The sequence below is a fragment of the Callorhinchus milii genome, unplaced genomic scaffold (genome assembly GCF_018977255.1).
Source record: "Callorhinchus milii isolate IMCB2004 unplaced genomic scaffold, IMCB_Cmil_1.0 Scaffold11, whole genome shotgun sequence".
Taxonomy (NCBI): domain Eukaryota; kingdom Metazoa; phylum Chordata; class Chondrichthyes; order Chimaeriformes; family Callorhinchidae; genus Callorhinchus; species Callorhinchus milii.
This window is the reverse complement of record NW_024704752.1, coordinates 12,172,924-12,200,376: the sequence shown is the minus strand read 5'-3', so window position 1 is coordinate 12,200,376 and position 27,453 is coordinate 12,172,924. Positions and strand designations below refer to the sequence as shown.

Sequence of the window (27,453 nt, the reverse complement as noted above, 5' to 3'; positions counted from 1 at the left end):
ATGCTCCAACGCACTCCCACACATGGCAGGCTCCCAATTTAAAGAGTTATTCTGGATAGCTGTTGGAGAGGGAAGATGCTTTCTCATATCAATAATTAACATATCAATTTAGAACATGTGGAATTTGGCAAATTCTTAAATATAAGTCATTTTGTAGCCATTTTTCTGTAAGTTTCCTTCAAGAATTACAGAAAACCAACTTCACCGTTAAAGCTGAATTCAACAATTTGTTCTAACATTTCTTCTAACATTCTAAATTTTGACTCTGGTAGAATTGCTTTCCTATGTTTGGCAGGAGCACCTGAATTAACTCTATGCACTCCATTGGGGATGTGATACTGTATTATTTCAGATATTTCTTGCTTTGCTATCAGTGGGTATGATGAAGGGTGAGAAAGGTAATATTGATCATGGGAGCTGTCAGTATATGACATGTATTATTGGACTTGCACTTCATAGACTAGAGAAGGGTGGACAAGATTGTTTTCCCAGCAATATAGTGCTGATAAATAATGTAAGAATATATGTTTCAAAGACAGAATTTGATGAGACTGAATGTCTTGAGTTAAGATCCTAACCTCTGCAGTCCTGACTTAAACTCATCCCGAACAAACAAAATGAAAGTCTACAGCATGAAAATGACAAGCATTCAATGGTAACTGGCACCAAGAAAGGTCACTGGTACATGGGAAATGGGGAGATTTCACTGGTGCGGTTGGATTGCTCGTCTGAGGTGAGGGGTTACGACACATTGTGAGGAGAGGTCCACCATGCATCTTGAATCTACTATACCTGACCTGGAATGCATCACACTGGCACTGATCACAAAATAAGTAGAAACCTTGTCTGCCCTGAACCTTTCCTCCGATAAAAGTGGCCAGAAAATATAGAGGGTAAATTCAGGATCAATGTCTGGCTTTACAGGAAAAAATCTGATGAGATCTTGTGGGAACCGTGTATCAGTAGCATTTGTTAAGTGTGACAGAGTGGGAGTACTGACCGGGCAGCTAATTTGTGTTGCTTGACGCGCTTGATTCAATGCTTAGATCGCAGCTGTGTGTTACAACTCAGTACCTGTGAAACTAGTTGCTGCATTTCCATTTCTCTAGACTGCCGCTGGGGGTCTGTCAGAAAGCCATCACTCAACGACCACTTCCTTACTCATTTTTCAAATATTGTCAGCAGCTCCCTGGAGTATAAACGTTTTTTTTCCCCCCGAATATTTGTTTTTATTTGAGGTATAGGTTGTCAGAAGGGTCAACTTTAAAGAGAGAAACCTTTGAACAGTGTTCAAAATCAGGAATGTGTGAACTCCCAAATCCTTACTTTGCACATGTTTAAAATACCGATGCTCTTTGAAAGAAACTGGCCTCTTTTCTATTAGGTTTGGTTTTGATACTCATCCAGGCTGGGCTACTGACCGCTGATCGGGACTAACCTCAATTGGCCAACCTCAATGCTGTCTCTCCTGTTCATTGTACCTCTTCTAGTTTTAGTCAAAAAAAAGCAAATCCTGATTACCATTTATTAACAACTTTATTTTATAGTTGTGAGTGCTCAGTTAGTAAAACTGTGTGAAAGTGAGCCAGACCGCAAAGATCCTAAATTGAAAGCTAGAGTAATGGGCTGTTTTGTGCAGTGAATTTGAACATATTAAGAACTGGGATAAGACAATCTAAGATAATTTCGCATAGATTCTTATAGCCAACAGAGACACTTACTTACTTACACTTACTTACTTACCCTGTCAGTAAGTTCCCCATACACCCATTTCTGTCTTAAGTTTACAGATTTTGTTCATTGCGACCAAGAATAAATCAAAATCAAAATCAAGAAAATGCAAAGTTCCAAAAGGCAAAATTAAATTTTAACAACCGATTACTAAAATTCTCACTGAAAAGACCTCACAATGAGTTATTAATTAAAGATAGTAAATAGATTCTGTTGATTGCAAGTCTTTCGCCCACATATTGGGAAATGTATTGATTGTTGAGGAAGGGGCTCTTTTTACTCAAGAGACAGTTAAAGCTGAGTCCAAAGTCTTCACCAGAGACCAGTCAGCGTTCTGTTTCACTACTGAAACCACAATTTCATTTTACAGTGGATCGTTGCATCGTCAGTGCATCAAGACTGATGGATGAATATATGAAAGGTCAGATCTGTGAACTTGAGAGTCCCAACAGAAAAAGATGACATAACATTTCAATGCACAACAGACAATTCCTGCTGATGAAGATGTGAAGTAACATATCAGATCGTTGACTCCAATGTTTGGAATTGAGCTGAAAAATGGGATAAGGATAAATTCTTAATCGATAGCTACTTAGCACGCCACTGTTAAAAAGGAAAGCACAGAGAGCTACAGAGAACTTACCAGCAAGTTGAAGCAGCGAAGTTCGGAACACTGTGTTAAATCTACATCACTGGAGCTTCAATAAGCACCAACACAAAGGAAAAGTCTACAATGAGTCCATTAATGAGCAGTGCAGCACAAGACTGAAGGTACTGCACAGAGTCATTCGACTGCACCTCATCGCGAGTGGGTTTGGGGAAATTGTCCACACTGGCGTCAACGTGCACCGCTTTTCCAAAATCACAGCTTCTCTGTACAACGTCAATCAAAACAATTAATATTGAGCCCAACTAGATGGCATCCCAGCCACAAGCACAGCCTTGAGAGTCCTGTATGATAAATACCTATTCCCCTTTGTACAACCACAGCCGGCTGGTGATCAGCCAGTGTTCAAAGTCATTGCTATTAAACAACAGCGGTAGTTGCAGAAAATGCAAGCAAACGAATGATTAGTTCTCATCATCTTCAATATGAAGATATAAAAGGATTCGGAATCCGTCGTAGGACAAGAGCCAGTCCCTTGGCAATGATGTCAGGAGAACACCATTCGAGAAAGAGAAAGTGTATTTAAGAAACATCGAAGAATATCACAGCATGGAAGGTTCTACTTCATTCTTTGGGAGAAATGGGATGTTCATTGATTCCAGTTTCGCAGGCCCTGAATTAATGAAGGGAGAGGGGAAAGAAAGTCGAGTCTGATTGGGGTCTTCAATCTGCTTTGTCTTTAGTAGAGGAATACAAGGTTTCTGAATAGGCCGAGGATCAATCTGATAGACAGTAACAATACGTTTCCTTCATAAGAATGGTCAAGCCCATGAGAAATAGTCTGTGTCTTTGTTTCGCTTTCCTCCAGTGCTTTTAGACATGTCCCGTGCTTCCCTGCTGTCATGCCATTGCCGATGGAGCTTGGCTAATTTGTACCCTCATTGACTGAATGCTGTTCAGTATTTTCTTCTGGTGACCAGCCAAAGTGACCCCTATCCTTAACAGATCCCTGCAGGAAACAAAAACACAATGATGTATTTGAAACAACATGGACGCAACAGGTTGCCTAGTTATTTTTTTAAAAAAAAAACATTGAATTGTTCTATTCTCTTTCTGCACCACTTAAAAGGTGACTAGAAGAAAAGCATTGTGAATGTTTTGTGTTGCTTCAAAAGAATGCGAAGCAAGTACTGTAACTTGGGATATTTCACAGTTAGGTTATTTATACTTGCACACAAAATTAATTGAAAGTACTCAATCAGATACTGTCGCTGCCCACTTGCAGCTTGACCTCGCTCACTCAGCGATACTCTAATTTGACAGCAATTTGTGAATTTGGGTCGGGGTGGGACAGATTATCTATAAAAACAGCAAAACATGAATTTCTGTGTAATACTTTCTGGTTGTCATCCTTTCGAGTTCAGAGTACTCTTCAAAAATGGGCTCAGAAAAAATATATTCCATACAGTGTGAAGAGTTCCTACATTCCTTTCACTCAATGCACCCATCTCATCAGTTGTTTGGTTGCAACGCAAGTGAGTGTTTCAGACCAACATGTGAGTGGATCTGTAGCCAACGCCACCAGGGAAGTTCAGCACCACCACCCAACATGTATCAATCCCTAGCTTGTGCATTATTTTCACCCATAAAATATACAGTGAATCCACGTTGTAATATATTCTATGAAGTGCTTTGAGGTGTCTCAACAGCGTGGTAAGGCACTATATCAGATGCAAGGATTACTATTATTTTCCAGGATCAAATACCCACTACGTAATAATAATAATCCTTGCCTTTTGATATCAAATGCAAGGATTATTATTATAGCACTTTTTACATCTTCTAGATGTCTCAAAGCACTTCACGGAATATATTGTAAAATGGGTGAAACGTGGTAGTCAATTGCGCACAACAGTGTCCCACAAACACTCGTGGATTGAGCGCACAAATTATTATATTTTTTTCTTGAGGTATTATTATTATGTGGAGTAAGGAAATTTGTCCGAGGTTTCACCCTGCCAGAAATCAAACCCAGGTCTCTCGCTTGTGAGGCTAGTGCTCTAACCACTGAGCTACCGGAGTGGTCCAAGATAGCAGCTCAGGAGGTATGTCCCAGTTTATCAAGCAGTATGAAGATTTTTTCCTTCATGTATATTTTCACAAGCTATAGTATTCTATAGCTCACGGGAATATTTTAAAAGCAACATCCTGGTCCATGACTGTTCTTTGCCTTTCATAAACAAAAGACCATATTCATTGATTCTGACCACTGGGAGTCCCTGCTAACAAATTGCATTTTGTCGCATTTCTGGGTTAATTGCCAAACACCATTATTTCTTGATGAATCTAAAAGTGATTGTGTCCCAATTTTCAAGCTTTCAATGATCCATCAATGACATGGATAGCAATGCATTCCGCTGTCTCCAAGGGAGACTGGCATAGTGGAGGGTAAAACCACCGCACAGACTTTCAAGCAAAGAAATATATTCTATATTTTCAAGGTTGTGATCTCATCTGGATCCTTGCTCGACAGCCAGCTTCATTCTAACACTTTATAGGCCTGAAATTCCACCTACTTTTAGCCAGAAAGATCACTTTACCTTAACATTGTGGAGAATTGCAAACAATTTACCTGTCAAGATGAATTGCCCACATTCTGTGTAATCTTAAATTTTCAGCCCAAATTATCTTACAGTCTTACATTACAGTAGGTGGAATTTCAGCCCCAGCTATTGAACCCNTGAGAGAATGGCGTTTCTCTTGGTATCCTGGCCAACAATCCCCCAAATAAAAAAAAATAAAGCAGTCTTTGACTTTAAGGCTGTTTGTCGGACACAACTGTGTGCAAATTGGCGGCTGAGTTCACTATACAAAATAGTCACTACACTTTACAGTAAATCCTATGAAGCGCTTTGAGACGTGATCCTGTGAAAGTCACTACATTCAAATGCAAGGATTATTTGTTTTATACTCACTCTGACGTCATCTGAGTGGTCAGTTGGAGGGAGGAGAAGCCAGCGCTCAGGAAGTTCTCTCGGTATTGGCTCATCTTGATGGCACTAAGCCATTCCTCCACCGAGGTAAAAGTTGTGAAGTCCGGGACACTACGATCTAATAGAGGCTGGGAAGGCCTGGATCAATACAGCAAACAGAAACAAAATTCAGTGGAATCATGAATTACTGTACAGGGCATTGAGATGTCCTCCCAACATGAAAATCCTCCTGAATTATAAATGTAAATTTTAATGCATTTTTAATGCTTCAGCACACACATTTGGACCATTGTGCCTATGCTGGATCTGCATATGAGGCATCCATTTAGTCCCTCACCATATGTAGCTTGGACATTGCTAAATCACCCTAAAATCACAGTATGTTTTAACGAGCATTGTGTGACAAATTACTATATTGCTTATCACTTTAGTGATGAGTATAGGAAAGCATATGGATCATACTTTTGGTCAGACAGGTGTCTGGCACATATAGGAACCCATCACCGTGGGTAACCGAACCAGACTGAGAGTTCCACATATGCCAACCATCTGCACATGGGAATTTCCCTGTATCTAGAATGGATTGTGTGCTCTTTACCTGAAGGGGTGCACTCTGTTTAGCTAATTGCAGAGAGTATTAGGAACAATTTTGCATGAGACAACAAATGGGCACTCCAGAGTTGGAGTACTGCTGAAGTTCAACCAGCATAGGAAAACAGAAACAGTCAGAGGCCATTCAGTCCAACAAGCCTGTTCCACCAGTTTATAAGATCGATGGAACAAGAGAGTACAGTCTACGGCCATCAGCACTGATGTTTCAATGTCACAGCTCAGGTGATTAAGTCATGTGAAAAGCTGCAATAACCAGCCTCACAGTCCCAAGTGCTTTGTTTTAAAATATGGAAAAACATCAATGTCTTTATAATAGATCAAAGACAGGTACATGGCCTTGCAGAGTCACCACTGCAGCAGCCTGAATATCACTTGGTTACAGTTACAGGGCTTTGGCCATCTCTGGTTTTCATTAGTATTATTAGATTATGGGTTGGGATGAATTAATGTTTTTTTTGTTTAGAAAAGAAGGTTCTATTGTAACAGGATACCACAGTGACCCCTCAACAGGAATGAATCTCGCCACCCCCATCCCCATCATAGCTTGAGAATGACCAGCGGCCACTGTTAATCCACTTTTGTAGGACAAAAATGGTTAGAGTTTGGGGGGGGGGGGGGAGAGGAGAGAAAAGTCTATGCTGTTATGGAGATAAACTATGCTTATAAATGCCATAATCTACTTAGTGACGTCAAATTGTCTCTGATTTTCTCCTACAATTTAGCTATTTGTAGACGTTTGCTGCATCAAATGCTTTGTTAGCATAGTGAATGATTCATCTTAACTGTACTCCAAAAGAAAGGGGGAAAATAAACAAGAGTCTGAATTTGGAGTCACATAACCTGATATGAAGAAGATGGCAAAGTCCTTCGATGGCTGTTCAGTTCACCAGCCCAGTGATTACAACGAGTGGTTTTCTCTTTACAACACTTCCATGCCCTTGAACCTCCCTAGCCATGACCTGTTTGTAAACCACTTCTCTGCCTGCCCCCTTCGCTCAGCTTACACAGCCCTGCCTTGCATCCTCTCTCCCTTCTGCCCAACCATAATAATATTATTATTATTATATTATTATGTTATATAACCAGAAGAAGCAAAATGGAATCTGTTGCTTTCAGCAGGAAGGAAAGCTCATGAGACAAAAAATAAATAAATTGCAGGTCAGCTACTTCAACGAGTTGAATCCATGATGTTAGCAAGATGATGCTAATGATCGACACAGGTCAGGGGAAAGCAATAGCGAGCTTACACTGCAGTGATGGTCGCCATGGTCTTGAGGCTGGCTGGATTTCGAATCATTTTGTCCAGAGTGTTGACAATCTGGGCGAACTTAGGCCTGGCGTTACGGTCTTTCTGCCAGCAGTCCAGCATGAGTTGGTGCAGGGAAGCGGGACAGTCCATCGGAGGCGGAAGGCGGTAATCCTGCTCAATAGCATTGATGACCTGAAACCAAACCAAAGTGCAACATTCGTGAAGCAAGTGAAATGGGGTTCACACAGGTTTGGTAGGAAAAGATCCACTTGACATTTCAGATAACTTGTTCCTCCTCCACATCGCACGTTTGGGAAGAACAAAAGTGGGATAAACGCGATTATTATTTGCACTCCCTCGCTCGAGGGATGAATAGCATCCTGTGAATCCCTGTGAAATAGATTGTCTGGAAATACTGCTTTAACATCTGTTGAATCAAACTTAATTACAAATGAAGGGAGAAAAAGTGCAGAAATAGAAAGCACAAAACAATATTCCTACAGAGCCATCAGATCAGCACCTATAAAATGATAAAGCAGTGCAATTCAACTCCTACGAAGAAAAGTGGTGAATGCTCCTTAGAATTCTTTGCAAGTGTTTTTTTTTAAAAATAGGATGATGAACTCACATTAAAGAAAATAACACAAGGGGAATGTTAGTTCCACGATTTTACATAATATACTTTTGACGGCTATAAAATCAACTGAGAATGATTAGCAACATGGACACTGTGACTCCACCATCTGAACTGCATTAAGGCTTGCTGGTTGATGGATGTTGAATACACCCTCCTGCAGAATGTAATTGTTTTTATTTTCTTGTCTTGTCAGTCGCAGGTCTAGTGTGCTGGGTGCTCCACAGCTGCACTACAGAATATTCAGTGCTGCCTGACACTCGGGATGTCATAATGTAGAACGTCTGAAATAAATTAATCCTTCTCCTGTGCCAATCACATTGGTGAAATAGAAAAAAAAAGACTGAAGGGAAATGTCTGCTACTAAGTAGAGATGTGTGGACAAGTAGGTCTGAGGATCGAGACAATCTGAAATTGGGTGTTTCAAACTTATTATGTTTCCCAAACAGCAAGTTTCTGAAACAGCAGGAGGTCAGCACATGGAACTGCTGTTGCGTAGTTACAATTGGCAGTCTGGTAGTTACTGTGTGCTCACTTAATCAATATTTCTCAGAATAGGGATCCTTAAAGTGAATTTTGACCTGAGCACCAGGCTGGGCTCCCAGGCTCCGTGGACAACCCAGAGACAAGTGCTGCATCTACTGAGATTGCAAGGAAAAGGGGTTGGGGTTGGGACAGTGGCGGTAATAGTCATGGTGATGGTGGTGGTGAGGTGACAGAGATGTGAAAGAGGGTGTGATGGTCACCCACTCCTGAAATCAAGGATGGGAGGGGAAAATATGTCCGATGCTAGGACCACAATCTGGCATATGCTTAAACGCTAAGATTGGTGAGACAGAAAGTGAGGGAGGAGAGGAAAAGAGTGAAGGAAATACAGTAGATTGAATTTAGGTGGAGGGAAAGGGAGGTCAATTAAGAAGCAATGATGAGGAATCTAGAGTCATCAGAGCAGATAAGACTGAGACAAAGACAGTCGACGAAAGGTACAGTCTTTGCATGAAGAAGGATGGATGGGAACAATGATACCAAATCAAAATACCATCTGGAAGTCTCTGGGTTTCCAAAGGCTGTTGGTTGAAAACCAATACCTGAGATGGGAAGAAAGGTCAGAGTGAACCATTGAGTACAATTCCTATAGGCCTTATAATATAATATAATGAGACATGGGGATCTGAGCATAAAATAATGTGGAATGTAGGCGCATCATTCCGTACCCAGGCAACCTCACACTGCAGCCCAAAGTTGCCACAACTTCGGAGTCTTGCTTTACGTCAGGTACTCTCCAGTGTCAGAGTTACTGACTTGCCACATGATGGGAACATCTGCTTGAAAGCTGGTGAGCGCACACAGGAAAAAAAGGAAATTGCTAATCAAAGCCCATTAGGTGCTAATCAACCTACCATTATGCACAGCAGCACCACTGTGCAGATCAAGACAAAGAAATCATTTCAAGACTGGTTCTATCACGGAGTGCTCCAGAGAAAAAAAAAGAGAAATTTAAAATAAAGGTACAGGCTTCACTTCACTGACAAAGGTAACGGAACTCACATGTGGTGAATGGGCATCTTTAGGATCAGTAATTTAGTGAAGAAGGCCAGAAAGCAAAACCATAGAGGATGTGAAAAGGGTTAGACACCCTCAGCCATCCTCAGCAGGTCCCAAATTAGTAGCAATAGTGAAGGATACAGGTTGTGGTTTTAATTGACATTTGACCAATGTAATTATACAATTTTACTCCAAAATTTACATTTTCTAGACAGACTAAGTCAGAATTTAGTGACGACTCACTTTTATTTTCCCAATTCAATTGAAGAAAATGGTGCCGTGTATGTTTTGGGCTTCCTGAAAGCAAGGAGTCTCTGAAGGATTATTGATGATTTTTGATATATATGAAAACATTTCCACTTGAAGAGAAGTGCACTTACATCTTGGTTTGACATGTCCCAATAGGGTCTTTCTCCAAATGACATCACTTCCCACATCACAATTCCGTAACTCCAAACGTCACTGGCTGAAGTGAATTTTCGGTACGCTATCGCCTCTGGTGCCGTCCATCTCACAGGGATCTTTCCGCCCTACATAAACGTTCAATGGAAATTAGAGTCTCAGCTTTGCCACTGGGCTGGTATTAAATGATCATTACATGATGCTTTACCTTTTGATGTGAATTTTTTTTATTGGTTTCTTTAATCTGAACAAAGAGTTAAGGCCATTCAGGAATGGGCTGTGTTCCCCACTTTTTACAGCCGGTCAGCATAAAAATATATGGAGCTACAGGTTAAATGCCACCCTCAAAATCTGCCTTACAAGTATAGCTAGCAGTCAGTCTGGGCTGGAGTTTGAACCTTGATCCCACCAGCAAAATAAACCTAGTCACCACCCAAACCTTTTTAGAAGGTACTTTTTAAAATTGCATTGCGAGGGCATCAATTGTCAAATTCAGCCTCCCCTTTTTTACTCCCTGAAATACAGTGCCAAAATCAACTGCCCCAATTATTGTAACTAATGGTTCAAAGCACTATTTAATGTCTAAAGTCATTCTTTTGCTCAGTGAATTTGAAAATCCTATTGAGAGCAATACACTTCCCAGCAGCTGGTGACATTCACTGGCAGAGGCCTGGGGCAATTTAAGCACCAATCTTCTCCATCACATCTTCCCTTTTATCCCAACTACACTCTTCCTAACAATGCTTTAAATGTGTCACTCTGCACGTTCTTTACCCTGCCTGGACCCTCATGAAGTTGAAATCAAGACGCATTGCACTATAAATCACTCTTTCTCGTCACCTTTAGCTCTTACTTCCATCAATATTCTCTTCCTCATGCTTTCTAGACATTTGTTCAACAATAATAATCCTTGCGTTTGATATAGCACCTTATCACATCTTCGAGACAATAACTACTACTTTATAGAATACTTTACTTTATAGTAATACAAAATTACATTTGTAAAACGCCTTTCACGTTGGAGGATGTCCCATGGTGTTGGATAATCAGGGATTAGGACCCAGCGCCACAAAGCATTTCACAGAGTAAACTGTAAAGTGAATTGACTGTATATTTTGTGGGCGAAACATGGCAGCCAATTGTGCACAGCAATGTCCCACAAACAGTCGCGGGTTGAGTGTCCAAATTATTATTTTTTNAAAAGGGATTATTACTCCCAGAAAAGTGATCCACAGATTGCCTAACAACTGGGTTCCTAATTACTGCTAGGTGTGTCGAATAAGGAAACTTGGCTAAGGTTTTGTCCTGCCCGGGAATCAAACTCGGGTCCCTTTCGCTTGCGAGGCGAGTGCTCTAACCAATACACTAAGCGACTCCATTTGCTTAAGCACTACTACTTCTTGGTTTAATATTGAGAGAGCATCAAGTTTCCTATTCTCCCCTGCTCTTCTCAACCTGAACCTTGCTGGTGTACAGCGTTACACTTCAGGCCTCGCCTCCTCATCTTAATTTCTCCATTAACAACTTGGGGCTCAGGCTAAAGCCAAGCTCTGAAATAAAAATCCTGCATCAAACATTGGTTAATCCTCCAGCGTTTACGCTTTGCTGCAAGTATCCTTTGGTAAATCTGCCCTGATCAGGGTATGATCAGAGATAGCGATAGTTGCAAATTCCACTGAAGTCAAACTTTAAACAAATCTATTTGAAATCAGGCTTTAATCTGCAGATAAATGAGACCCTCAAGAAAGGGACTCAAGACACAAATGGGGCAGCTTGGCTTAGTTGGTAGCACTTTTATTTCTGGGTCTGAAGATTGTGGGTTCAAGCACCATGTTGGGACTTTTAATTCACAGTCCAGTGCGTTGATTGGGGTTGATTGCTACACTGAGGAAGTGCAGTCCTTTCTAATGAGACCTTAAACCAAGGTCCCACCTGCTTGTTCAGCTCGGGTGGGCATAAGAAGGTCACACAATTCTAGATGCGGAGCTATTTTTCCCGAACAACAATTTTCCAATTAGTTTAAGTCATTTACTTCATTGCTTTATGTGGGACTTCTAGCATGCAAATTAGCTGCCGTGTTTGTCTCTAAGCCTCCCAGCAATTACTTGAGAAGCATTTGGAGAGATTTTGATATTACGGTGCTCTATCAAAGTGCAAGGGTTATTATTGGATATTTGTTGCCCTCTGAAATCTTTAATGTTCAATGAAAGTTGTAGGAGGTATTGGAGTTTCGCAGCAGGACTTACATTTAACCTTTAATCAACTGAACAACAACAACAACAAGATTGCATTTGTAGAGCGTCTTTCACGTCGGGAGGACATCCCAGGGCACTGGACAGTTGGGTCGGGACCCGAGCAGGGAGGAAATGGTCAGGGTAAGGGGAGGGAAGGGAGGGAGCGAGGAGGGGGTAGAGAGTCGAGAGGGGAGGTGAAGGCACGGTTGAAGGGAAAGGTCTTGAGACCGGCCTTGAAGGAGGAAAGGGAGGAAGCAGCGAAGGCACTGGGGGATGGAGTTCCAGAGCCTTGGGGCTGAGAGGCTGAAGGCCCGGCCACCGATGGTTGGGGTGGGGGATGTGGAGCAGACCGGAACCAGAGGAACGGAGGGTACGGGCAGGTAAGTAGGGGGATAGTAGGTCGGAGAGGTAGGAGGGAGCAAGGCCGTGAATGGCCTTGTAGGTGAGGATGAGGATCTTGAATTCGATCTTGAAGAACTATAATGAGAGTTAACCCTCCGATTAGAACTTCGTTAGGATTCAGTGACATTTATATAATGACAACATGCCTTGTAATACTTTATCTCTGTGGAGGGGAGGAAGTCAGGGTTAAGATGTGATGGCTGATTATTCAGGATTTTGTATTCAATTGTTTATCTCCTCAATAAAATACTTTTACCCCAGAAATTGGCGCCTGTGGGGAAAAAGTGCACAATAGGGCAGGTTTTGAGTAGACGTAGACATTAATTGGCTGAATAGCCTTTTCTTGTTCTGCGCTGCCTTGCAATGTGTGAAATGATCCACACGAGGTGATCAGCACTTGCAAAATTACTACCATATGTTTAGGGTACAGTGGATTTCTGGCAAACACTAACCTCAGTGTACATTACAGGAACTGAAACTTCAAACGTTTCTCTAGTTCTTTTGGGTAAAGCCTTAATATTGCAACATATTGATTTCCACGAGTAATATGAAATATTAGAATGGAAAAACGCCTGACAGCATTATCATGGACTTTTATGTCCATGGATTATAATTAAACCCAATCACAACAGAATTCCGAGACCGATTAGGTTAAAGGGAATGTGGGAAAATACCTGAAGTAGAAAACAGCCTCACAAAGAACAACAGTGTGTTATTAATTATTAGCTAGATTGTAGGTGTGATTGCAATGGAAATCCTATACACAAAGGCTCCAGTCTCACCAGGTGCTGTTGTCTTAAAAGTAGCTGTTGATTAACGCTTCCCCGGTCCTTCTGTCAATCACTCACTTAAACAGAACGATAGTGGAGCATTTATATTACAGCACATGTTTTGTGTCAAGTTGGAGTTAAAAAATTGCCATTCAGATCGAAAGGTAGCTGAGTGTTACCAGCTGCTGGAGGTAGATCCATACTGGGGGCCCCAATGTAATATGGATAGCATGTTTTCACTTCCTGTAATGCCATCCTTATATGACAGCACTGGGGATATTAAGCTGTCCCTGTCCATGTGCTGTCAATCACTGGGTGTGGAACAGCATTTTGATTGTAACGTCTCATCTTATTCATAGTCAAGGACAACTTATCATACAGGATACTCGATGCAGGGATACTGAAATCTCAAACAAACCGCAGCTTGTCTATATATTCTCAGCAACTCGCATGTTCCAACAACAAAATAAGACTTATTTCTCTTGAAAAGTAATAATGCATCAAGCTATCCAGAGGAATGCTAGTCAAGTCACAAAGATGAATGTGTCTCTGAAAATGGCATGTTGGCAAGAGATGATCTATTGCATAATATTGTTTTAATTTCACTAGAGAAAAGATCCAAGGTGACAACTGTGAGTTATAAGAATGCAAGACGACTGAATATTTTTTTTAAAAAAAGAAAAACTTTCTTAGCAGTGATATTAATAGTTTGAAGTTGATGGTCCGAATTTCTTTGTTGATTTGGTTCAAATGTACATGAGACTGAATCATTCTTCCTTAACATTTCACTGAATAGTTATGAATTAACGCTTATTTAATGATCTGGATGTAAAAAAGTGAATGACTCGCCATGACGAAGCAGAAGGCAGAGTCATAGAAGTGCAGACAAAAATGCACTGGGCAAAATGCAGCTGCAATGTAAATGCCACACTCAAGACACTTACACAATCTGCTGGATCCAGTCATCAGACAGCCTGCTCCCCGTTCTACATGGCTCACTCCATTATCCAATGTAATTTACTGTGCAGACAATCAACATATGAAGAATAGTCACTTCAGTGAGATACTGGGCAGCAACCAGCACCCATGAAATGGGGCACCAGCAATAGCTAGAGCCTTCAGGCGGGGAGAAAATAAAAGTTTTTTTTTAATGAATTCCCAATTCAGATTCAGGAATGCTATTCATCTATAATCAAAGTGTATATATGTATCACCCATCAGTTGAAAACTAATTCCTGCTTTTTGACAAGTCAGATCTTCGCACCTGTCCAGTGTTGAATATTGAACATAAATAGGAGCTTACATTAACTGTTATAGCATTCCCTGTCCACCCATGTTCTCCTTGGAAACTGCCCAGAAACGGTCTCTGAATCGGTGAAGGGCTATAGGCATTGCATAGTGCATCAACAGATTATAATTGGGGATCTTCTGTACCTTTTATTGCAAACTATATCTAAAATGCCTGCTTCTACTTCTATTTGTCCAGTCATGAAAATGAGGACTGACAGCTCTCTGAACCATCCAACTGCTTCTCGTTAAACGCAGCAATATCTCAAGTTGCCGAGCCATGCTAACATTAAAGAATATTGTCCTCGTTTCAGCAGCTCTTCATGTCAACTCAGCTTAAATGTCAGAGATCTGCTTGTTATCTGTTTTCATTACATTTATTTTTTCAGTCTGTGGGAAGAGTTCTGGATCAGATATCTCCTTTTACTCAGTGTTATGTTTCACTCAGCAGCCAGCCCACAGGTTCACAATGCCTTTCGAGTGCTTGATTGGGTTTCCTCGGTATTTGTAATCAGTACAGAACAAGGAAAAGTACTCCATTCTGGGGACCTCTGAAAATTCACTTTGAATGCACAAAGCAGATGATGGATTTGCTCAACAAGGTTCTTGTGGCCTCGCTCTATATTTGTCTTCATAGTCTCCTCATGTCATGTATCATTGCTTGGCATATCGACTAGACAGTCTACTCTTAGCCTTTCAACTTGACTGCTAGGATCAGCACAACAGTATGTACTGTCTTATGACTTCTCCCATCTCTATAGAGCAATCTAGCGCACATCAGCAAGAATTTGGAATTAATTAAAGAAAACGATTGGGAATAAACGGAGAGTCCTTCACAACAATGGGACAATCTGCTGGGTGGTCGGTACAAGGAACCATATTTGCCCCAACTTGAAAAGACAAGTTACATGTCGGTTTGGAGTAACTTTGCACCAAATCCAGTTGGCACAAACTGTTCTTATAGAAGGTTATCAGATGCAGGATAAAAGACCCCATCATTTGCCGCATCCTCAAAGACCATACTGGCTGTACCAGTGATATTTCAGCTTCACCTACCTACCAGGGGTATGGTATCAGTGCGTGAAGCGTCAGTGCCACCTATTGGGCAAAGCAGTGCTGTGGGCTTCAACCTTTGGAATTGGGTTAACGCTGCTCAAACTCTCTTCCCGTAGAATCTATGCAGAGGCTAACAGAGAAGGCTTTTGTGTTTTTTTTCCATTTGTTCATCTGGATTCAAACCAAGCCCACAGATGAAAGGCAATGTACTATACTTCTGGACCACCCGATACCTCTCATGTGCTTTCCTGAGAGATGTGAGAGCAATCCTGTTAGTGACCAGCCCTCCTATTCTCCCTCCTCCCAAAAGGAGTGGTGCATCCTCATCCTCCTTCCTCCCTGACTGATATGAGTTAGGGAATCAGGCATGTGAATGAGCAGTCCAGGTCATGACAACATTCTAATGAATATCACCAATTTAGAATGGCCTGAATGCGCAATTTCACACAAACATTTTCCCATCGTATTTTAGCTAGGGATATTTAAATAGTCTCTTTTTAACCCAACTGGAGGATGCAAATTGGTGAACGGTGTTTAGATCTGCGGATTGCAGATTTTCCTTCACCGTGTAATGAAGAGAATGACTGACTGCAGCTTTTCCAGTCCAGTGAATGCACAGCAAGCAAAAACTGTGAGCAATACGAATAGGGGATCACAAAAGGTGCAAGTGATCTGTCTCACTGACATCGATTCCCAATGGATTGTCCAGAGCAAAAAAAATCTGCACGTTAGGTAGCCTAGCAGAGGAAGGTGTGAAGAGCAACCAGTGTTACCATTACATTTCTGCCGAATTTTACTCCACTCCGCTGAAGGCAATTGACTTTGTTTGAAATTCTGATTGTGGCAGAGTTCCAGTGGGCAATGGGCATTCCTGGAATTCAAATTAAATTCAATATTTTAAAGCTTTAAAATCTTTTAAATATTATTAGAGAAATTCCATTAAGAAATATCACAGGAACTGTAAATTATGATGTGCAAGACACATCTGTCCTCCAGTCCTAAGAATCGACAAGCATTTGGCATAACACAGCCTCACATGGGTGCCTTTGCTTCAAACCTGCAACTATTTCAAAGTCTGATCTGAAAAGTAACATAGGGACACACATTGTCACTGTCTCTTTGCTCTCTCTTTCTCTGCTTGCTCACAGCACTCCACTCATAGTGGTTTTCTGCCCCATTCTCCATCAATAATTGTTGTCTTGACCTTTAAATGAGTGCGCATGATGGACAATCTACCATAAGAAATATAAAATCAATATCCTCTCAGGTGCTTTCCACATATTACACATCCTGCTCTGTGCTGTGATTGCTGCCTATCCTCCCACTATTCTCTTAAAGTAACCGTGATCGTAGGGCCTCCTACATCAAAACGTCCTTCAACCACCGGTAAAGGATTTACTTTAAGATTTACTTGACACTTTGTGAATAGGTCCATTGCTTTTAAAACATGTCTGAATTAACCTTTCACTTGGTGAAATGAGTTCTGAAAGGCAACTGAATACATGTTTGATCAAAGAAAGGAGCCAGATAGTGGTGAGAAGGAAGATTTGCAACAAATCTCAAAGCATCAGGTACAAGCTTCATGTTAGGAAGCATTGAACAAGAAAACTTAAGAGAAAACGTGATGCATGCATGAATCAGAATGAATAGAGGGGAAGAGGAGCCCAATCATGAAATAAGCAAACCCGTGTTATGATAGAGTATGTTATAACAGAGTTTTCATGTTGTTTTTTGGTCTACTATCTATGCTGGTAGATTGTTTTGCATGTGTTGCCACCCTTTTCCTAAAACAAAATCTCCTGCATTTGATATTTGCTGTTGTCATTTCTATTTGAAAGCTATGATCTCAAGTTTCTACATATCAGGTAGTTATCTGCACCCAAGTGCTCTATACCTGGCATCATTTTAAATACCTTTATTGAGACCTTAAAGACCTCTATCGAGGCATCAACTCAGTCCTTACGGACACCGCATATAAATCTAGCCTTATTATAGTTTGTTCCACTTGTCTATTCTCCAGAGGAAACACTGTGCAGGAATATTCACCAATTTCCCAAAGGTCAACTCAGGCTTCAGAACAGGCATCCATCAGCTTCACACGATCTTTCATCACTGAGCAAACTGTCAACGGGACATTTCAGCCCAGCATCATTCCCAACATAATAGTGGCTCACTGAAGCAAGACCAGTTTAATTAAAATACGTTTCTCACTATGTAATTTGAATTACTCAGTTCCGTGCGTGTCAGGTTATCAGTTTCCACAGCACCTCAACCTAAACCGGAGTGAAAAATGTACTGTGCTGGACTGACTCGTGACAGTGGAGCTCGGAATAAATGATCTGACTTTGCATCTTATCTGCCGCAATGACTTCAAAAATGACCTCAGTTCACAACAGAGAATGAAACGTTTGATTAGATCTTTATCTGCATGGCATTTTTTAACCTTTTGTGGTAACTTGTGAATTATGTTTGTGTTTTGGTGTCTGCATATCTTCCACAGCTTCAAGCGTCACACCTCAACATGGTAGCTGAAGCATCCGCAGATCTGCCTGAGAAATATAGGTTAGGGGTGGGTGGGAATTAAGATGAGGTTATACAAACTCAAAATGTTGCTCCTGCTCCACCACACTGCGTAAAACACTGCATCCCATCCTCAGTCTCGGAAATGAGTCCTTTTCTACTTTAATAATTAATCGTTAAATATAGTCAGTATCTACCTCTCCCAAATCAAATGCATAAAATTCAAAAAGGAACAAACAGCCTGTTCAAAGCGGACTAGCTTTCAGACAACTGTACCTGCATCACTGTCACAAGTGACATGTCTGTGCATAAACCAGATGAAGCAACCTTTAAAATTATACAGGGACTGACACACGGGTTCGCATGGCTAGTCTCTGTCAGTGCTTCACCCAGAGAGGGCATTCAGTTTGTGTCATTCTACAACCCGTCATAGACAGCTGACACAGTACTCTCAACACTCTCTCTGCCTGTGTGCCCGGGCATATCTGTACTTGTGTGTGTGTGCGTGTGTGTCTGTTTGTACTCACTCTTCCTTCCACAGATCAATACATTGATTGGTTTGTTTCAGTATCCAAATCCCAGGGCAGCCAGCTTCCTATTTGTTGGAAGTATTGCACACCAATTTGCGGAGAAGTGTTCCCAAGGTAGAAAGCATCACAATAAATTAAAGAGAACAACACTCTTTTGGAATATTGAACCAAATATTTGTGCAGGAGATTGCTATTTTCTGACTGCCTGGGAGCTTGAATGCTCCACACCCTAACATCTATAATTCAGCTATTCAACAATAGGATGCAACACAGTGAAAAATCCCCAGACCATCTCGTAAGGCTCCAGCACATATTGCAGTAGGGTTTTCCATACCTATATATTCTATCAGATTCACAATGATTCAGAGCTCAAATCCAAAGAACTGACAGATTGCCTTAGTTTCATGAGTTATTTCTGACCACAAGCCCATATCTTGCCTACATTGCGGTGCATAGTTCCAATATAGTGCACTGGCACAGCAAGCTGATAAGGATGAGTGCGTGAATTACGTTCCATAACATGTTTTCCATATTCGCAGCCAAATTTTTTTTTGGTGTTCAAGCTATTGCTAGAAAAGCGGATCAGGAAATACTAGGAGAAGTGGGAATCTGAGGAAGGGAGAAAGATAAACTTGCAAAATATTCTTTACTTCCATGTTTATTACAAATGAAAACTATTTTATTGCAAAGTTCAAGCTTTACCACAGGGTTTACGAGGCATCGTTGGTGCAGATTAGTTCCTACACATTGTGCTTTACAAAATTTCAACATAATGAGGCAAAGTATTATCATAAATGCAAGTGTTATAAGACTCCAGATACAGTAACACAAAACTGGCATTATCCCCAGAACAAATGAAGTGCTGGAAAGCTTAAGAGATCTATGCTAAATGAATAATAATGTCCCCAATATTTATTCTGTTATCGAAGCCTCTAATGTGTGCTGCTCTGTACCTGTGCCTATCACTGCAGCATTGCTGATCACATCTCAAAGCTACATGATATTCAGTGCTCAGAGGTATCTCAATCCCCTATGTCGGCTGCATTTTTCAAGAGCACTGCAGATGTTGATTTATCTCAGTTCCTGTGAGGATCAGGAGATAAAATCAAGTTATGAATTTCTGAACCAAACGTATCTAATTTCCAAGTAAATAACCAAACGGTTAGATAGAAACAAAAGGAAAACATACACAGGAGAGAACTCACCAAATCAGGATTGAACCTGAACTGCTGAACCCAGCATTGTGTAGGAAACTGAGCATTATTTACCTTGGCCGGTGAGAATGATTTGTAAAATGAAATAATATTCCCCATCCAGGTAACTAGCTATCTTCACTAAACGCCGAACATGTCAGGATCAGAATAGTGCATTGTTCAACAATTATGCAACATGTCAAGATTGTCAAAGCCTTGCACTGGCAGCTGTGATGTGGCTTTGAAGTAAATGTGTTTCAAATACCGTGCAGGGAAGCACGGGCGTATCGGGGAAAAAAAGGGAAATATTACCTTCTAATTAGTGTCTATACATATTCATTCGGCACAAAGCTTTACGGTCAAAAGAAAAGCAGTTGCCATAAACTACAATGGGCCAGTCAATAACCTAAGGTCTCAAGAAGCACTCACACAAGAGCACGATTGAATGAGCTGCGCTACTTTCAAATTATCTGCCACACCACAAAAGGCACCATTTGGCCATCAGAATAATAAGGGAGATTTGTAATCGAGTTGTGGCTCAGCTGGCTTGTGCACTTGCTGCACTGCTTTGTCCCTCTACCCAATGGGACCCCGGATTTCAATTCAATACAAAAGCTCAAAGGTGTCCCCGCCACAACCCCAACACCCCCCTCCACAATTCCAAAGTGTTGAAGGTCTTTTTTTTTCAGCCACAGGCTGATTTAAAATAGCCATTTTCTCACAATACCCTTCTCTTTTGTTGAGCGTTGAACAGATGTGTCCCATAAATGGGTTCGAAGAAAATACACATAATCATTTCATTGCAGCCAACCTAACTAAGTACTAACAAAACCAGAGAAGAATATGGTTTCCTTGATTTCATGCCAATTGCATGTATTCTGGCGGTTTACCCGCTGGTGAGTAATGGTAATCATCGTTTAGCGAGCGAGTCGCAAGGGGCTGTCATATGGTAACCATGGCAACTGCAAAATCTAACAAGTCTAACACTAGATGCTTTCTTAAATAAGAGCTCAATTTGTCCCCATTAGATAAGCACAGGAAAGCCCTCCCTAACCTAAATGAAGTACCTTATTGCTTGCTTACGGAGATTAGATATATCAGCACAGATCAGTCATAAAACCATGCATGTTACTGGTTTCTATGGCTCACTTTCACATTGGGAAGGGGCTTTACTCACTGAAGCCCAGGAAGGACCACATTAAAAATATATTTATCCTCCACTGACGCGGTTTTGCCTCTCTCAAAGTTATGTCCAAATCCCTCCAAAACCAAAAACAATAATAAATTGGTCATTTTCAATCTACGACTGTTTGTGGGACATTGCTGTGCGCAATTGGCTGCCGCGTTCGCCCACAAATATGCAGTCAATTCACTTTACAGTGTGTTCTGTGAAGCGCTTTGGGATGTCCTCCTGACATGAAAAGCGCTATATCAAATGCAAGGATTATTATTATTATTATAATTTGAACTTACCAGAGAGCTGGTGTAGGTGGGGTCTGAGGTATCGTCCTGCAAGTAGCGAGAGAGGCCAAAGTCTGACACTTTGCACACAAGGTTGCTGTTCACCAGAATGTTTCGTGCGGCGAGATCCCGGTGGACGTAGTTCATTTCGGACAGGTACTTCATCCCTGCCGCGATGCCTCTCATCATTCCCACCAGCTGGATTACCGTGAACTGCCCATCATTCTGCTGCGGAAAATAAAATATACAAAACAAATAATTCCAAAACCGTTCCATGGAATCGCCACAGAATTCTAAGCAGAACTTGTGGACATTTAAGTTTAGTTACAATAAAAACTCTCACTTTAGATTTTTTGGGAGATTCAGGAACCTCTGGTTACTGTATATTGTGAGGATGTTTCTTGTTTAACAAGGTTTATTGTAACAGTGGTGAGAAAAGCATGGACCTGTAGCCAACCAAACCTGGGGAAGTATAAGGAAGGCATACTCACCAGTACCGCTGTGTACTCAACAGTATCATTGTACATTCACTGCCATGTACCAATGTATATTTACCAATAACTCTCTATGTCATTACATAGACTGTAGTACTGCTGTGTCCTCACCAATAATACTGGATACTCACAAATGCCCCTGTACACTTGACAGCACTGCTTTACATGTGCCAATACCATTGTGTCCCAAAGTGCTTCACAGGATATTACTGTGAAATGAGGTGACTGTATTTGTGAACGAAAATAACAATGAAATATATTCAGGACTGAAAATTTCGCACTCACAACCCAAATGCATCTTGAGAAAATCAATCGGTAACTTACTCGAAATAGACTGTCCTCACTGCGTGCCCAAAGCCCAGTGAAACATTGCCTCCAAAGCCATCAACTTCAGCATATTATTGCCAATACTTTAAATGATTTAACTGCTGATCTGATGCGATTCCTAAATCTAACGATCAAGCACTTGCCGGAAACTAGGAAACCGAATGTCAGCTGTGGATTTATGAGAATTTGACAGACAGACTGTCCTCCAGCTCTGTGCTGCATGACAACAGAACCGGCTAGCTCTTGAAAATGGAACATTGACGCATTTCCATCGGATCTACTTGTCCAGTGTTCCACAGTGTACAACAATGTACAGATGAAAAGGAAAAATGTCATCAACTACTTGTCCACCCTTCCCAATAGGGATTTGTCTCACAGAGTTCATGACATGTTTATGCCTCCAAGCCTCAATTTAGTACGAATTGGCATCAAGCTGTCCGTCTCGCTCAGTGAGGACACAAGTGGTACAAATTTCACCTGGGTCTAGACTTACCCCATTACAGAACATTTCGGAGAGTGCAGAACTTGTCAAATACTTAAATAGCCTTTAATCTTGAAGCCGATTTTTCGGAAGTTCTTTTAAGAACTAAAGAAAATAAGCTTTAAAATCGAATTCAACAATTTGCCACATTCTGCACATTGTAAATCTGTGGAAACATGATTTCAGTGAGTGAGTAGTAAATGTATGGAAAAGGCTCTCTAAGGAGATGGTGGAAGCAGAAAGTGTTGATTCTTGCAAAAGCAAATCAGAAAATTTCTTTTAGGAAATAATATCTTGGGATACAGTATATGGTTTGGGAGACCACACGTGCATCCAACTGCTAGTATGGTGGAAGGCAAACTCGATGGACCTTTCGTCGAGCAATTCTTATGTTCTTATGCTTAAATAGCACAAGAACAATTTGTTTAATTGGTAATCAAGATGCATTTAAACTCAAGCCCACACATTTTGAACAATGCAAGCTGTTTTGCTCCACAAAATAAACACATCTCAAACATCTGGGGAGATGCACATTTCGTCCCATTAACAAGAAATGTTAATATTTACCCTCAGGAATGAATCCAAAGCTCCGTTCTCCATAAACTCAGTAATGATCATGACAGGACGACTTTTTGTCACCACCCCTTCCAGGCGGATTATATTTGGGTGATCAAACTGCCCCATTATGCTCGCCTCACTCAAGAAATCTCTGCGCTGCTTCTCCGAGTAGCCAGCCTTCAAGGTTTTGATAGCAGCATAGATTTCTCTCTTGCCAGGTAGTTTGAGTCGCCCTTTGTACACTTCTCCAAATTCTCCTGTGGGACGTAGGGGAGAGGTGTAAGTAGGTGGAAAGAGTAAAGAATTCACCAAAGAGAGGCAGAAATAAATTTCCAATTAGAACATAAATGGTCAAAGTACATTCCACACTGGAAAAGAAGTCAATCAATCCCACGGCATCTCAGCCCAACAAGATGTACCTGCTCCAATTACTTCCTCAATCTTCACACAAGAGACATCAATCTCCTTGGCAAACTCCCGAACGGCCTCATTTGGGTCCTCATAAGTGAATGGATCAATGTAGATCTTCATTCCGGGAGAACCTGGAGGGAAGAGACAGTAGGTATCAGTCAAGGCAGATGCTGTGATGGCAGTTTGATAAAGAAAGAAGCTGTTATGCTGGAGGACTTCCTATCTCTTTCAGCTGTTTGTAATGAATACCAAAGCTCTGATCTGCTGGGAAAAATATGGCACTTCGATTCTCTTGCATACAAGACAGAAGCAGAGAAATGGCTTAAAAATATGCCATTTATAGCTCTACTGAAATGAGGCAACTTGTGATTAATGGGAGTCGTTTGCCTTCATATATACACACATATATATTCATCCTCACAGTAACAATGACTTTCCAAAACCATTACAGGAAAGCATTTGCTCTGCGAACAGAATTGCTGAAGGTATAAAAATTCCAATGATGTGCACTGCATAAAGTACTTGAGTAAAATAGAAGAGGTTTGCAACATCAGCCACAGAATACAAATCCTGACCAGATTCATTAGAATTCAAAGACTTTGGGGGAATCAAATATATTGTCAGTTCTGCTTTGGTTCCACTCGCCTCCATCCCCCCCACCTGTGTGGCTGCACAATAACTGATATTTGCGCATTTATCGCCACCTCATTACAACATCATTACTGATGGGTCACGAGTAGGGAACGAATCTTAATTGTCCTGCTTAAATATTAATTCACAAAATGTTTGAACATTGCTTGAAATATTAATTGTGTCCCATTATATGCCGGCCTCAGCTTTCTCCCCTTAATGCAGTGACTGCATTAAAATGTGAGAGCTGAACGTCAGTCAAAGTTGCCACTGGATCTGAGGAGCAGCATTGGATATTCTGATGCTGATGCTCTGTTTCTCATCGTCCGCTAGAGCAAGCAAGCTTTTTTCTTCAGGGGAGCAATTTAATGCTGGCTGCTGCTCATTACAGAGTCATTGTTAAAGTGGCTCAAGCTGGTACCTGGGGCTACAGGATTAGGAATATGGTGACAGTTACATTCTTACCCTCTCTCTCACTGTATTAAACTGAGTTAAGTTCACACTGGGCAGCGAAATACCAAGTTTGCTCACATGTTATAATAATAATAATAATCCTTGCATCTGATATAGCGCCTTATCACGTCTTCGACTAGTCTCAAAGCTCTTCACAGAATATACTTTAAAAGTGAACTGACTGTGTAATTTGTGGCTTGAAATGTTCTGCTAGGTGATAGCATAGGATGAGCAATGTTTCACCTTATTGTTAAAAGTAAAACAAAGATAGTAAATGTGTACACTATGCCATTGGCAGCACAGTGCTTCAATCATATCTCCATCTGCGAAGCTCTTCTCTGCCAGTTGGTATCAATAGCCAGGCAAAATGCTTAGCCATGGGCGAAACTGGAATTCTGCTGTTAATGGACCAAAAATGAACATTATGTTCCAAATATTCTGCAAGCTATTATCCCACCTTTTTCCTTCATTACATTCCGGGGTGGAGGGGGTGGGGTGAAAGGTTCAAATGTTCTATTGTTTCATCTCTTCCTTGGAGTTGGGTTAGGGTTTATGTCCAGTAATCTGATCTCGAGCCTCAATAAAACCCACATTTCAAGAGGTAACACAATCCTTTTCGTGCATAATGAAACATTCATCAGAAGCTGTGCGATATGATATTGTGAACATTTTATTGCAAGAAGAGGAATCACACGTCACAAGAGCTTAGAAATTCCTCGCCACTTTTCATAAATTATTTGACACACTTTATTTCTCATTTCACGGTGCTACAGGCTAAGCTTGGATGTTGAGAGAGACAGGATTAGGTTACACGCCTTCTCCATCCCCCCCTCCCCACTGACACTGTGCTACTATAAAACAATAGGACCAGTCATCCCAATACATGTGCTGGGTCATCCGCAAACTCCATTCATCCCCTTTGAACCACACCCTGGCTTTCAAGAGTTTTCGAGTTTCACTTTCCAGCGTTACTCAAAATGGCTTTTGTCTTCGACAGAAAAATATAGCCTCTTTCTTTCTGTGCATCTCTCTTTGCAAAATAAAAAGCGAATCGTATTTGTTTGCCTACTTTCAGTCACTACACAAGTCATTGCACTTCACAGAAATCAACTTTGTGACATTTCGATATGATGAGTGTCTCTACAATGATGTACAATTGACGATTATATTTTTATAACAACACATAATGGCCCTGTCGGCACAAAGAGCCAGTGCATTGTTTTGATTTACCGAAGATGTCATGAAATAATTTTGCCTGCCTCTACATTGCAACAATTGTCTGCCACATTTACGGAAGGTCCTTGCATGTAAACTCAAGATTATTATGAGAATATGTCGAATCTTGAGCTGTGGCAATGCTTATTTCAATGTGTATTTTTAGATCAGTGTGATTAGCCAGCTGGCACCATCTGGGATTTTAACAACTTCCCATTAACAGTATGTTGTGTAAACATGAGCGTGATATAAACTGTTATACACATTAGCATTTACTGGTAGTAATAGACTTCTCTTCATTTACTCTGCAGAAAATAATTCACTTGAACTGCCTTGTAAAATATTGCTGTACATCTGCAGTTATTCTACAAATACTTGGTGTTTGCTTCATAGCCCATAGTCAAGAAATCCTTGCTCTGCCAATCTCAGGCAGATACCCTCACCTCCTCCTTTTCCCAGTAATTTTCCTTGCTTTTGCAGAGCATTCAAGTTGAATTTGGGGTCTTTATTCAAGACAGTAAATGAAGTTAGAAAACCCCACCAAACTCCTTAAGATATCTTTTTCCCCCTCTCCCCTTGGTGGTATTTTTGCTTGTCAAGATGGCGGGTAATAGTGCTGGGGTTTGTTTTTCTCTTTCTGTACTGAGCACAGACGCAGAGAAAAGGTTGCACTACTCTGAAGCAAAACCATGCCTCCTTTCTGCACAGGTGCAACTTTTTCCCCACTCCCATCATCTGCCGATTCCTGCGATTATCAACTCGCGTTAGACCGTTGTGATTTTGTGCTGTGGGTCTGTCCTGTTTAGAACGGGGTTGAGCCTAAGTGAATGTATTCTATGCAAGACAATTACAGCCAGCGGGGAAAGGAACCTCACATACCGGATTTCAACCATGATCCCCCAAGGAGAAGCTTTCAAATCTATATCCAGGAATGACTAGAATATTAATCCCCAGTCAAAGCAATGGAAACACTGTCAATGACTGAAAACTGACAGAAAAATCTGGTTTCCGCAGGGGAACAAGTAAACTGTGGATTTTAACAAGTAGGTTTTATAAATGTGTATGGGAGATCTATTTTAGTTAATACTGTGCTTTGCATGTCGATTTGGCATTGCATCTGCTGCCAAGACAAACCTATGGAAATGGTTTCATTGGAACATCAATTTGCAACGCTCCAGAATAAATGCTGATGAGTCAAATCTTTTTGGCGTTTTGATCAGATGTACTCTTTGAAACTTTAATACTTTGGGCTCTTCAACTTTGAAAACACTAGTTAGCATTTAGTGATGGTTAGCAAAGGTCTGCATGTTAAAGAGTTAGCATAAAGCTCCTCTCAGCCAGGGTGCAAGTGATTCAAAGTGGGAAATCTAAATCAGGCTTCCAGCTCTAAACAATCTTATCCCTGGAAGCGATAGCTACTCACATTGGTAGTTCAGGGTAATGAGATTGATAGTAGTTTGTTCTGAGAGCTGGTGAAGACCCAATGGGCCATATGGCCTTCTAGGCTACAGGTTTCCACGATTCTATGAAACCAGCCACGAAAAGGATTGAGAGCTTTGCAATGAAAATAGTCAGGATAGAAATTTATCTTTGCAAAATATTCCTGGGAATAAATAATGTTCTGGTATTGATTCTGGTGCAGAAATGGTGCTCAGGAT

At 41.0% G+C, this 27,453-nt stretch overlaps 1 protein-coding gene across 1 annotated transcript in view; it reads right to left on the bottom strand.

Annotated features, from left to right (window-relative positions):
- LOC103189996 (ephrin type-B receptor 1) overlaps positions 1-27,453 on the bottom strand; it is a 166,914-nt gene that overhangs the window by 5,119 nt on the left and 134,342 nt on the right. Inside the window, exons 10-16 of the mRNA XM_007910608.2 lie at positions 23,506-23,628; positions 23,096-23,343; positions 21,239-21,454; positions 9,752-9,901; positions 7,191-7,384; positions 5,314-5,469; positions 2,375-3,347 (exon numbers count right to left, since the gene is read on the bottom strand). Of these exons, the coding sequence (XP_007908799.2) occupies positions 3,239-3,347; positions 5,314-5,469; positions 7,191-7,384; positions 9,752-9,901; positions 21,239-21,454; positions 23,096-23,343; positions 23,506-23,628 (1,196 nt within the window). The 3' untranslated portion in view covers positions 2,375-3,238. The remainder of the gene's footprint in view (positions 1-2,374; positions 3,348-5,313; positions 5,470-7,190; positions 7,385-9,751; positions 9,902-21,238; positions 21,455-23,095; positions 23,344-23,505; positions 23,629-27,453) is intronic.